The sequence below is a fragment of the Notolepis coatsorum genome (assembly GCF_963971535.1).
Source record: "Notolepis coatsorum genome assembly, chromosome: 5".
Classification (NCBI taxonomy): domain Eukaryota; kingdom Metazoa; phylum Chordata; class Actinopteri; order Aulopiformes; family Paralepididae; genus Notolepis; species Notolepis coatsorum.
This window is the reverse complement of record NC_140169.1, coordinates 181,611,601-181,624,726: the sequence shown is the minus strand read 5'-3', so window position 1 is coordinate 181,624,726 and position 13,126 is coordinate 181,611,601. Positions and strand designations below refer to the sequence as shown.

The 13,126-nt window shown below is 42.0% G+C and overlaps 1 protein-coding gene across 1 annotated transcript in view; it reads right to left on the bottom strand.

The window, feature by feature from the left end:
- Positions 1-6,350: 6,350 nt before the first annotated feature.
- LOC311228476 (glycophorin-C-like) overlaps positions 6,351-13,126 on the bottom strand; it is a gene marked incomplete at its 5' end in the record, with an annotated part of 38,660 nt that continues 31,884 nt past the window's right edge. Inside the window, 4 exons of the mRNA XM_084314381.1 lie at positions 6,351-7,650; positions 10,097-10,138; positions 11,485-11,517; positions 12,289-12,334. Coding sequence (XP_084170507.1) covers positions 7,454-7,650; positions 10,097-10,138; positions 11,485-11,517; positions 12,289-12,334 — 318 coding nt within the window. The 3' untranslated portion in view covers positions 6,351-7,453. The remainder of the gene's footprint in view (positions 7,651-10,096; positions 10,139-11,484; positions 11,518-12,288; positions 12,335-13,126) is intronic.

Below are 13,126 nucleotides of genomic sequence, written 5' to 3'. Positions count from 1 at the left end.
TTTACTCAAGTACTGTACTTAAATACAATTTCAAGCTACTTGTACAGTACTTTATGTGATTTTAAATTGTAGGGAACTTTATACTTTTACTCCACTACATTTCAAAGGAAATATTGTACTTTTTACTCCATTTTACTTTTGCATAGAAAACATGGAAAAAATGTATGAAGATTATATACTTTCACGTTTGAAGCCTGCCAACTTCAAGAGGATGTAATCAGAGCAGCATAACTGGACCACCTACAGTACCACTTTAACATAACCTTTAATCAGAGCAGCAGAGCTGGACCACATACTGTACCACTTTAACATGACATTTAGAGATCAATGGATCGAGGTTTGGATGCTCCCAAGCACTGGAATACACATGAAATGTCATGTAGAATGCATACTTTTACTTTAGATACTTAGGTGCATGCAATAGCAAATACTTCTCTACTTCAACTTAAGTACTGTAGAATTTGAATGGATGACTTTTACTCATTTATCTGGGTATTTCTCCTTATACTTAAGTAAAGGAACTGTGTATTTCTTCCACCATTGGCCTTTGGTGATTGGTTGAAAGTCATTTTTTATTTATTATTATTTCAACCATGTTATTGCTGCCAGTGAGAGTTGTGCTTCGGCCGTACAGTACCATCTCAACCTCCAACCTGGCATTCGTTTGAATCACGTGAGCTCACTTAGGATATATACGAGTGCCGACATTCTTTCACTTCTTAAAAGGAAAACTTCTACGGAGGCAGCAATAATTGATAGTCCATTTCCAATGGGTTTTTATTGATGAACAGAAGTAAACACACTCAAAGCCAAAGATGGACAATCAACGGACACACTTAAATCCTCAGAATACGCAGGACCTGTCATGGTTCAGTACATAATGTGGAAAAAATACTTCTGAACCCTCTGGAGCACTTTCCTCTCATTAATAATTGTATATTTGTCATTTTCCGAACTTGGAAATCGTACTTGTTTGACTTGGAATGCCTTTTTATTTGCTTTTAGTTGGATTTACCTCACATAGATGAATAAAAGATTTAGAAAAATAATGCAGAACCATGAATATTTCACCATATAAGAAAACATTTCACAGCGAAGGGGTCTTAAAGAGTGAATTCTTACCATTTCAATCCGGTTTTCCCTTGATGCAATAGAAGAAGAGAGAAAAGAGACCAACCGGGCACTTTCCGCTCCGCTCCTCAGTAGCTGTGGTTTCACTGAAAGAAAAGTTCTGTCTCCAACCGTATTTACATTATGCAACACAAAAAGAATACCCCCCCTCCATGCACACTGTAAGAAAAAATATCTGTAGTTTTTACTGTCAACGTTTAGGAGGAGGTCAATAACTCGAAGTTAGCACCACTTGAGGTTAACCTAAATAACATTACTACCAAAACCTGCACTTGCTTTCAAAGTGTATTATGGAGAGAATTACCAGCTAGATGTACAGTATGTGCATAATAACTGCTAGAGATGAGAGCAGCCAGAGTCTCTACCAACAGTTATGGGATGGGAATGGACCACTAGGCGAGTCAATCTATGAAAAAAAAGCACTTAACCCAAAGAAAATTTATACAAAAGGTTTTTCGATGGATTCCGATAGTATTGGGCGTGGTAAATAACATACTAAAAGTCGACCAAAATCGACCCCCCCGAAAGCCGCCATTTCCAAGATGGCGTCCCAGATGGCGGTGGAGATATTAAAATGGCTATATCTCAAATTGAGAATATGGTGCAAAGGATTTCTCAACTGATTCTGGTACCTCTGGGCATGTTCACGAACATACAAAAAATCTAGGAAAATACACCTTCCAGAAAGGCTTAATTTTCAAGATGGCGTCCAAAATGGCGGCAGACCAAGCTTAAAATGGCTATATATCTCAATAGAAAAAAATATATAACTATGATTTTTCACTTGATTCTGGTACCTCTAGACATGCTTGTGAACATACTAAAAATCTAGGAAAATACACCTTCCGGAAAGGCATAATTTTCAAGATGGCGTCCAAACTGGCGCCCAGGAGTTTAAAATGACTATACAAATACAAATAGCTTACTAAAAAAGGTGTTTGCACTCTCCAGCTCTCGACTACAGAGACACTAAAACTACAGAATGCCCTTGATTATATTCCACAATCACTCCACATTGTGTTAAAAGCTTTGTTTGTCGGTAAAGAGACAGAGCAGAAAATTGCTAGTATTGGCCACGCAATCATACAGGCAGTCCGACCACGAGCTGTCCTTGCCCCTTTGCAAATTGGCCTAGCAGTGCAAATGCACCACTTAAACCGGTCTCGGTTCATTGTAGATAAATTATGCTGAATAAGATGGGATTCTGCTCTTCCTATTCTGAACTGCAGAGGTTTGAAATGAATGCTGCAAATTGTACTGCACCAAACATGCTTGGTAAGGATATTGATGTGTTGAACACGACCGTCTTATTTGCTGCAGACAATGTAGATCATAATATTCTAACAATTGATGGGAAAGGGACATTTCATGGGATGGGCATGATAGCTGCCTTGACACCAGGACAGAAGACAGACCAAAGGATTCCGAGGTTCAGAATTAATGAACTGAATCTTGTGCAGAGGTCAAACGTTGTGATAATAGATTATCACTTTGCCAAACACTTTTGTAGAGACACCACATTTAAAGAACTTCCAAGACTCGCAGAATGTAACAAGATGGTTGATCTGCTTTGGGAGTTATCGTTCAATTTCAAACAGCCTGCACCTGGTTGGCAGGGGATGATGCACATTATTCATAAGGGAGATGAACATCCAGGGCAGTCTTCAGTGAGATACTTACCAATGATAGACATGTACTCCGGAGACAAAACATGCATTCTGTCAACACTGGAGTTCATTTGTGGTCTGGCATCCAAACACCACCTTGCCCCAGTAGTTACATTTGACCAACCCCTATATTGGAAAGCAGCAGAGATAATCCTAGATTCACCACAGTGCAGTCACCTCAAGTCCTTTGTCCTGCTCCTATGAGGATTTCACACATTTATGAATTTGCTAGGAGCAATTGGTACACTGATGGACGGTACAGGACTTAAGGACATTCTAGGGGTAGTCTATGGGGAGAACTCAGTAGCCCATATGATGACAGGCAAATCAGTTCAGAGAGCATTCCGTGGCCATCTTCTGGTTGACAAATATCTTAACCGCATGATAATATCAGAAATGGTAGATGATAGTCATGAATTTGCAGCAATGGTTGAACAGTCTGAAGCAATGTATACCTCAATAGTTAAGGGTGAAATGCCATTGGAAACAGTGTTCACATCAGAGACCCTCATTACAATAAATGAAGAGCTGGGAAAAAAGAAGATGGAACTGTGTGCTAGATCCAAAACTAGTCAGTTGTGGATAAATTACCAACACATGTTAGAAGTTGCTAGGTCACTGATAACAGCAGATCGCACAGGTTCCTGGCTTCTGCACCTACGCGCTGTTTCTGAATGCATGCCGATATTCGCTGCGGCTGGGCATTACAATTACTTGAAATCGGCACACTTTTATGTCCAAGAGATGAGTCAGCTTCACATCAACCACCCAGATGTCTTCAGACAATTTGAAAAGGGTTTTCATGTTATCCGTCGCAGCAGCCAATCATGGGCAGGCCTCAGCTCAGATCTTGTAATCGAAACAACATTGATGAGGTCATTGAAGACTACATGAGGGATGACACATGGAAGTGGAATGACCGACAATCAGAGATCCCTTTGGACAATGTCAAAGGGCATAACATCAGAGTATAACACCGCAATGCAGGAGTTCTCAAACCAGACATACACAACATCAGAACAGCACAAGGATTCAACAGAGGCAAGGATGAAAAGGGATGCTGCTGACCTGGAGAAGATCACTTCAAAACTTGCTATATGTTCACCTTTCTCTCCAGACTCTTCTTTAAGGAATGTTGTTACAGGTGTTGTCGCTGAGGATGGAGTGAACATGCATGATTATGACTCTGTTGGACGCAACATCATGCACAAAATGATCGGACAGCCGGCATTCACATTTTCATTTAGTAGAAAGGATAAAGCCATAACCCTTGGACAAAAATCGTCTATCAAGGTTGCTCCTGATCGAATCATTGATTCTGCACTTCTTTTTCAACGTTTCCTTATTGTCTCCCAAACTGGAGAGCTGTCATTGGAGGAGGTTATGCGTTACGAACTCAGTCCTTTCCCTCCTGCCCTCTTTGAAGCCGGAAACATCTTCCGCAAAGCTGATAAACCACAACTAGCGCACGCAATCTGTGATCATGCAAGTGATGCAATCCTAGATTCTGTACCAGAAACGGAGCATTATGTTCTTGATGGTGGTTCACTCCTTCACCGAATACAATGGAAGCACGGACAAAGCTATGGTAAAATTGCACAGTCATATGCAGACTTCACCATCCAACATTATGGCTCAGCTACAACCATTGTGTTTGATGGCTATGAGGATGGGCCATCCATTAAAGACAACACACATCAAAGAAGAGGAAACAATATTCATCCCATTGTCAACTTCACTGCTGAGACAGAGTTCTCAGGTAAGAAGGAGGAGTTCCTGTCAAGAGATCTGAATAAACAGAAACTGATCCACATGATAAGTGATGAACTGAAAGAACGGGATTGCACTGTGGTCAATTCACTTGGAGATGCTGATGTAGACATAGTAAGGGCCGCAGTGGGATCATCTCTTCTTCACACCACAACGCTGATTGGAGAAGATACTGATCTCCTCATCTTACTTCTTTACTATGCACAGAGAGATAGCAAGGGACTTTATTTCAGATCAGACAAGTCGAAAGCTGATGGCAGTTTTAAAGTGTACGCCATAAACCATTTGAAAGAAGTACTCGGACAGGATGTGTGTTCTCAGTTGCTGTTCATCCATGCTGTGACTGGCTGTGACACAACTTCCCGGATCTTCGGAGTTGGCAAAAAGACAGCATTCCAAAAACTTGTAAAAGGGGATCCTGTCCTTCAGGCTTGTGCCAATGCATTCACTGTACCAAACCAGACAACAGATGTGATCGATGACCTTGGGTGCCAAGCAATGGCTGTCTTTTTTGGTGGAAAGTGCACAGATTCGCTTGCAAAAATGAGATATAACATTTTCAGCAAGAAGGTTGTCTCAGCTTCATCAACGGTAACGCCTGAACGTCTACCACCAACTGAATCTGCTACCAAATTCCACTGTCGTAGAGCATACTACCAGGTCATGGTCTGGATGGGAACAGATGATGGTATAGATGCTCTAGACTGGGGCTGGAACCTGCAGGACAATAGATTTGTCTCACTCATGTCAACAATGAATGCTGCTCCAGACAGTCTCTTGAAGGTCATTCATTGTAACTGTACCACTGCCTGCAAGACACTTCGCTGCTCATGCAGAAAATATGGACTACCTTGTACTACTGTCTGTGGACCATGTCAACTTCATGAATGTGACAATCCACATAACAAGTTTCTCCCAGAGGATCCTGAAGATGATGATGAGTAGGCCTAAAGACCACAATAAGTGGGTCATTTATTTTGTGTTCAACACCAAAGCCAGCTTTCTAGGTTGAATATAATAACCAATTTTAATTTTAGCCAAAATAAGCTACAGGCAGCCATTTTGATGATGCAAATGATGCATTCCTAGCAGATATATTTAGCTAGATATTTTGCTCGTTATTAATGTATAGAGGTGCCAGAATCAGTTTATAAATCCTTTAGAAATGTTTTCCCATTTGAGATACAGGCATTCTAAGCTCCCAGACTAGCCTACACTGTGTGTGTGTGGCGGGGGGTGTAAAATAATGTTTGTGGCTTTACAGATAATCCATCATCCCTGCCTGAGAACAAGTTATTAAGGCTGAGCAATCTGGCATTTTGTTTTCCTTTGGAAGCTATTATTATCTATTTATCTATCACTCACACATTCTAATGTGTTCTTTTCAAACTCAGTCGGAGGTATGAAGGGAAACGTTCCAGCAGGTCTTACATTTACCAGCAGGTCTTATATTTACCAGCGGGTCTTACATTTACCAGCAGGTCTTATATTTACCAGCAGGTCTTACATTTACCAGTGGGGACTGATGTGGGAACAGTGGTTAGGAAAATGTATTTTCTTATTTTATTTTATTTTTACCTCAGGGGTTTATGTTCATTTGCTGTTTCAACTGCAATAAAATGGATGACAAAATTAAATAAATAAATAAATAAAATGAAACGCAGCAATTTTCGATAGCATCGTCCAGACAGAAATGCAAACCAATACCAATGGATTGCTGCCAGTTTTTAATAGATGTGCTTTTCATTTTATCATCCTTTTTAGATTTTTTATTAAGGCATTTTCAAAAGCACCATCACAGCATCCTAAAACTTACAGTAATTACACTAAATAAGCTTCTAGCCTTGACCAAGCAGCGACGCCACAATATCCATACTCTCAGGAATGCACACCTCAGGCTCTCCGAGAGCGACCAATCCCAACAAGGTTAAATGAAAGGTCAAGTTTAATCTTCGGTCTGCACACACGGTATCAGGAACACAAACCTTGTAATTCCTCAAAGACAGTTTGAAGTCCTTTATTGATTAGCAATGAAACTCACGTTGGAAGTCATGCCTTTGGGCTAACTGAGAACACAGGAGCTGATAAGGTCCGGCGCCCGACTTTTAACATGTGGCTAACTTTGACCGCGTCTGAGCAGGTCAATAATACACTGTACACAGCAAGTCTTAACGTGGAATCGATGGAACGACCGCTCAGGAGAAACACTATCAGAATATAATACACTACAGGGAGTTATACAGCCTTAGTATGCCATTTTCAGTGTCATCCGTCCGTCTTTTTGCCCCTGTGGTTGTCGTTGTTTTTGTGGTCCTGCGCGGAATCCTGCTACTGCGCTAGACATTCAAACATGCACAGTGTCCATCCCGGGATTTATTTGGTTCGAATTCAACCATTCGGATGCAGATTTTGTTCACGAGCAGTGCACACATTCAAACATCCTCTCACATTTTTGCTCGAGTTATAATTGTTTTCCTTTTTCTCATATTTTCTTTTGGCAAACACACCATGTGAATCTCGACACATCTTGCTTTCGATTATTCATGTTTCGATTAATGGGCGATTTAACTTATTCTGTTTCATGGCATGGCACATCTAGTCATACGTAATCTATGCTGCAAAGAGAAGAGAAAAACACAGTGGAGGACAGTCACTAAACGTCTGGTATTTTAAGTTGCCTCTCGTACTCCTTCAGGCAAACAAATGTCAGATCAGTCACTCTGAGTCCAAATGGGATATGGTAAAACTAGGTACAGGTGCTCTTTCGCTGAGAGGCATTTCTCCCTACTGTACTTTTATCCTCCAAAACTCTTCAAAATGCGCAGGAAAAAGTTAATTGGAAGACTCTGTCCGAGGGAAACACGTTGGGGAGGGGACACCAATTCTCAGATGAAGTACTCCTTTTTGCTCTCGTCCATGGCCTCCTGTAGGGCAGGGTCTCCCCGGAGCGCCGCATCTGCTGTTTTGGCAAACTCTGTGCCCTTGGCCTCGTTGGTGTGGTAGGTGCCCTTGTGCCGGTACATGTAGCGGATCACTACGACCGCCAGACAGACGAGCACCAGCACCACGGTGACAATGACAGCTGCGGAATGGGGACAGATGAAGGTTTTATCTGGCATTTCACAATGACCGTTACACTGTTTAATATGCATATACGTCATGTACATTATATTGTAGTAATTTACTTTGTATTGTTGTAAAAACAAAAAAAAGTTGCATTTGGGCTGTTATATTGAACCAAAATTAATACAAATGAAAATTCACAACTTAGAATTTAGTGAATGCAAAATTCCAAGCCCTTTATCCCTTTTTGAGTGGACTAGGCTCTAAATATAAAATAAATATATTCTTTTTTTGTATTTATTTTTTGTATAATTTTTTAAACAAACACATAAACAAACATGACAACACACGATAAGATATACAAGCATTAGTTGTCAGTGCACATCCAATGAAATCACATTTTAGTTAATTGTCTTATATAGGATATACCCTTAATACCTGTTATCTAAAAACCTACACACATATGCTCCAGCTCGTACCCCCCCCCCCCCCCCCCCTTCCGGACCCCCCATTGGATAATCCATCCACTTTCCCTCGCTCCTAACCAGACATTACAAATAAATATATTCTTAAGTCCAGGGCGGTCAGGTGGCGTAGCGGAGATTGCATTTATCACCAACGCCGGAGATGCTGGATTCGCGTGTTCGAATCCAGCTCCCGGCGTTGTCACCAGCTTGGCTGGCCGTTCATACCAATACAATTGGCAGTATTACAGGGTTCGAAAGCTGGCGGGTGGGAATCTGGCGTTGTGGACAGCAACGCCTACAGGTCAGGTCTCGGCGCTTGCTAAGCGGGGCAGGACTTGGTGGAGATAGCATGCCCTCCCACGCGTTACACTTCACCAATGAGAGCCCTCGCTGCCAAGTGAAAAGACGTCACTGGCTGTCGGCGCACGCCTTGGAGGAAGCGTGCGATCGACTCGGGACGCCCTTGTACCGACTCGTGGGAGAACATGCATACAGCGCCAGGTAGCGTGTATCACTTCCGCAACGGACTTAGTTGGATTCCGGTTTCCGGGTTCGCCTGATTGGCCGTGACGGCCACGTGACACGCTGTGGCACGCCCCCGCGCGGCAGCGGCAGCGTTGCCGCTGCGCGGATTTCGGTTTCCGGGTTCGCCTGATTGATTTCTGCTTTGCACTATAGCGTATTGTATATTAGTACATTGCGCAGTATATTGTATATTGTATGGTAACAGTCTCTGGAGCGCAACAGTAAGAAGCATTTGCACTGCAACTCGTAAATCTTAAATTTCTGCTTTGCACTATAGCGTATTGTATATTAGTACATTGCATAGTATATTGTATATTGTATGGTACAGTAACAGTCTCTGGAGCGCACCAGTAAGAAGCATTTGCACTGCAACTCGTACACCTTACTGTAAATTGTACCTCATCCCATTGCTGCTTTGCACTATAGCGTATTGTATATTAGTACATTGCATAGTATATTGTATATTGTATGGTTAACAGTAAGAAGCATTTTGGATAAAAGTATTCTGTACTTCTGTATGACAACAATGTATGCCTTTCAAATGTTAAATGATAAATTATTAAATGATACACACTGAAATCTACGCTCTCTCATCCTGCTTTCCACAACGCGACAATATTATTAAACAGCAGCTCTGTCATTGAAGTGGGAAAAGTGAGCCGTATTGTATATTAGTACATTGCATAGTATATTGTATAGCGTATGGTAACTCAGTGGGAAAAGTGATTAAACAGCAGCGCGTCTGCACTCAGAAGATGGCGCGACAATATTGCTCTGGCGTTGAAGTGGGAAAGCGGCAGTGAAACACAGCAGCGTCTGCCGCTGCCGCCTCTGCCGCTGCCGTGGGGGCGGGCCACGGCGTGTCACGTTGCGGCCAATCAGGCGAACCCGGAAACCGAAATCCAACTAAATCCGTTGCGGAAGTGATACACTCCGCCAGGTAGGGGAGGGGGGGGGGAATTGGCACAACGACTAATTGGGACGGGGAGAAAATCAGATAAAAATCAGAAACAGGAAAAAATAAAAAGATATCGTAAGTCCAATGTTTTTATGGACTTGGGCATGGAGTAACATATTTTTTAATACAATGTACTACAAATAAAGTAAAAAAAATAAATGATATTATATGAGCACCTCACCATGAAGAACAACTTTATGGTATAAATACTGTACATATCCACTATCAGGAGACATGGACGATGCTCTGGGCCATGAGAACACCATAAACGAACACCAGTGGCATTGTATTGGTGGCATCTGGTCTGTCGGTTAGCTATCTTCAAAATGACTTTAAAAAAGCTTTGTTCCAAAACATTTAACAGATACTGTTATGTCTCGGAAAGGCGGAGACGTCTATGTTTCCCTCGCTGCGACCAAGCCAAGGCTGATGTCTGCCTCCAGCAACAATTCACTTCCCATATCGACATAATTTTCTTTTTCAGTTTCATTGATGCATGATGTATTTGAACTCACCTCCTAGAATGGCATCAAAGTATCCGTCGTCCACGTCGTAATCTGCTGGGGACGGGGAACAGAAAGAAAGGACAGATTCAAGACATAATGTGTTCACATATAGCAGAATATTATAACTACATTGTCAGAACACCATATCCAGAGGGATGACGCCGTTGAGAACACACTGTGTATCTTGTCAATGTGCATTCATATGTATTCTCCCCCCGGACTTTGACTTTGTTATTTTAACAAATGTGATTTTTCATCAGCGTTTGTTTTCATATCCCGCAGACAGCTGTCTCCCTAGTGTACAGGGGGAGCTTCTCCGTCTCTGTCACTGGGGGGACAAAAGGCTCATTATAGAAAGCGATTAAAGGTAATCATGAATTATTGCACGGGCAACATCTGCCCGCCTTGACATGACTTTCTCTGAAGGACGGAGAGACAGCGGTGTGCTCTTTTGTACAAATGCAAATAAAATTAAAACAAATTAATAAAAAAAATATTGAGATCTAAAGCGTAGGAGAAGGTGCGATGAGGTAAACATCTAATGGCATTGTTAAGGAGGGACCCTAAAGTGTGCAATTAAAAGGCAGCCTTATTAATGCCTAATCACCCAAAACATCTAGGTGCTTGCCCACTCATTAAATTCTCATCGTGCGGCATTGTTTACGATGCGGACATGTTCTGAGCAATTAAAGGAGAATTACAGGACTTGCTCATTTGGGACAGGATGGGGCTGGGGCGGTGAAAATTAAACCACGGCGAGCGCAGACGCGGCTGTGGGAACCTGAAGCCGGTGGAACGAACAGCGGTGGGGGGGAAAAACACGGCTAAACACCGCTACGGGTGGGAGGGTGGTGGGTGGGTGGGTCTTTCAATAACATCAACCAAATTAAGAGTTTAATTTTCACAGCGTTCAGGAGCAGAGTAAACAAACGCTGCTTCGCCGGCTTTGATGAATGCCTGTCTGTATCCGGGGTGCCGCGCTCACTCAGGGCCACTTATTCAAGGCTGTCGTGAATAGCTGAAACCTCATTAGCATTCGTTCGAAAATGTGATTAGCTGTTTTCTATGCACACCCGCAGACCTTCGCCTCTCCTTCTCGCGGGCGTGATCAAAGGCACGGATCTCGGTTATGATGCCGCATCTGTTCAGTCAACAAGGCAGAGGGTCGTCTTAGGTCCCTCCATGTATTTGACCTTATCTGGATAGATACTACGGGCCGATAGAACGCGCGGACTATTCCCTCCATTTATCACACGGAACAACAGAGCGTCAAGAGAAATCTCCAGAGGAAAGAGAGATAGAGGGGGAATATCTCTGAACGATTTCCTTGCTGGTGCAATTTAGATGGAGTGAACAACTTGAAGCGGTAATGAAAAATAGGAGACAGAATGACTCACCAAAAGGGGTTACGGTGGCAGTTTCACCGAGGCCTGTGGATGTGGAGAGACAATGCTTAGTCACGGGGGAGAAGAATCATTATTATTCCAAGATGAAGCACAAATCTCAATCTGCAAAAAGAAGGGCTTGTTAGGTGGTGGTGGTGAGTTAGCGCTTGAATGCCACCATCGGCGCCAATGTTATCGTTAATATCGCCTAATCTATGTTTTAAATTATGGCTATGTGTCTAATCTGCCCGTCGCTTATCAAAGAATCCTTTTCCAGTCAGTGCTGTCAAGGCAGATTGGTTTTTTATCGCTTCATTTCCGTTTGAGAGCATTTTGAAAAGCACCCGTTTTGAGGTAAAAAACAGTCCATTCTGGGCCATTCTATGATAATTGTCTTTTACTGGAATATTCCAGAACGTTGATATTTGTCGGCCTATTTATGAATCGTTTTCAAACAAACACTAGATGATCAATATTATACGTACACGCACGCCCATTCGAGCCACGCACGGATAATCGGCGTGTTAATTTCCTCTTGGATTTTTACAGTGAAACCGATAGAGGACATTTCACAAAACAGCTTATATCTTCATCAAAATGAGTCTGATTATCCTAACACTGATAACATAGATTCCTTACCTGACATCAGATGGTATCCAACTGGTATATTCCAATTCCTGATCACCATTCGAAAAAATCGATAAGTGTATAGATCCAACGTGATACAGTAGAACACATGATTCTGCGGGGCTCAGAGGATCCATAATGAACTGTGGTAACCCCGGCTGCATCAGTGGACTGGAAAATGTGGAGTACCTGATTTTTTTCCCCATCCATTTTCATTGAGTCCATTCCAAAATCCCTTATGTCATCTGGGAGAAGATAGGGGGCGCTTTTTTCCACATCTGATCGCCGGCGGCACTCGGGTAGGCTCGCGTGATGCAATATGATTTCAGATCGCTACAAAAAAATAAAATAAAAATTCCGAGAAATATCGTGAGTGGCTTTCAACGAGATATTAACACTTTGATCGCCATGGTTAAATTCATAATTTACCATCCCTAGCCAGCTCTATTTGTCTATGGAGAAGTTCCCCTTCTTTGCAGGGCTATAACTTTTTAAATTGTATTGCTAAATTGACATTATTATGGCCCATTCAATATCCTATATCTATTGTTCAGGGTGTAGCAATGTTATACTTTTTCATTCACATATTCATACTAAAATACGGTCTAAATGTATAAGTATGTTTTTATCGTTTTCTGCAGCTTTCTCCAGAACTTGATTTATAGCCCTAAATGCATTATATTGATGATCAAATACAGTTTTGATAGCGATCGGTGCCAGATAAAAAATGTCAACTGCACGTAGTTCTAGAAGTTACTATGTATGATCTGATGTTCACCGGATGGGCGGGGGGTCGTTTATAATTCCGTGGGCAACGTTATATCATTCATCTAGTGTGGGTGATATGATCATTAGAGCGGTTAGTATAGAGGACATTAGAAAATAACGCTGAAACTCACGTAGCTTCCTCGCGCCGTTGGCAGATGAGCATGGAACAGAATTATTTCTATTATGGGATGGAGAAATACCCGATCCATTTCCAGGTTGTATAATAGTATATACGTCCAAATCATGTTGTTTATCGAGT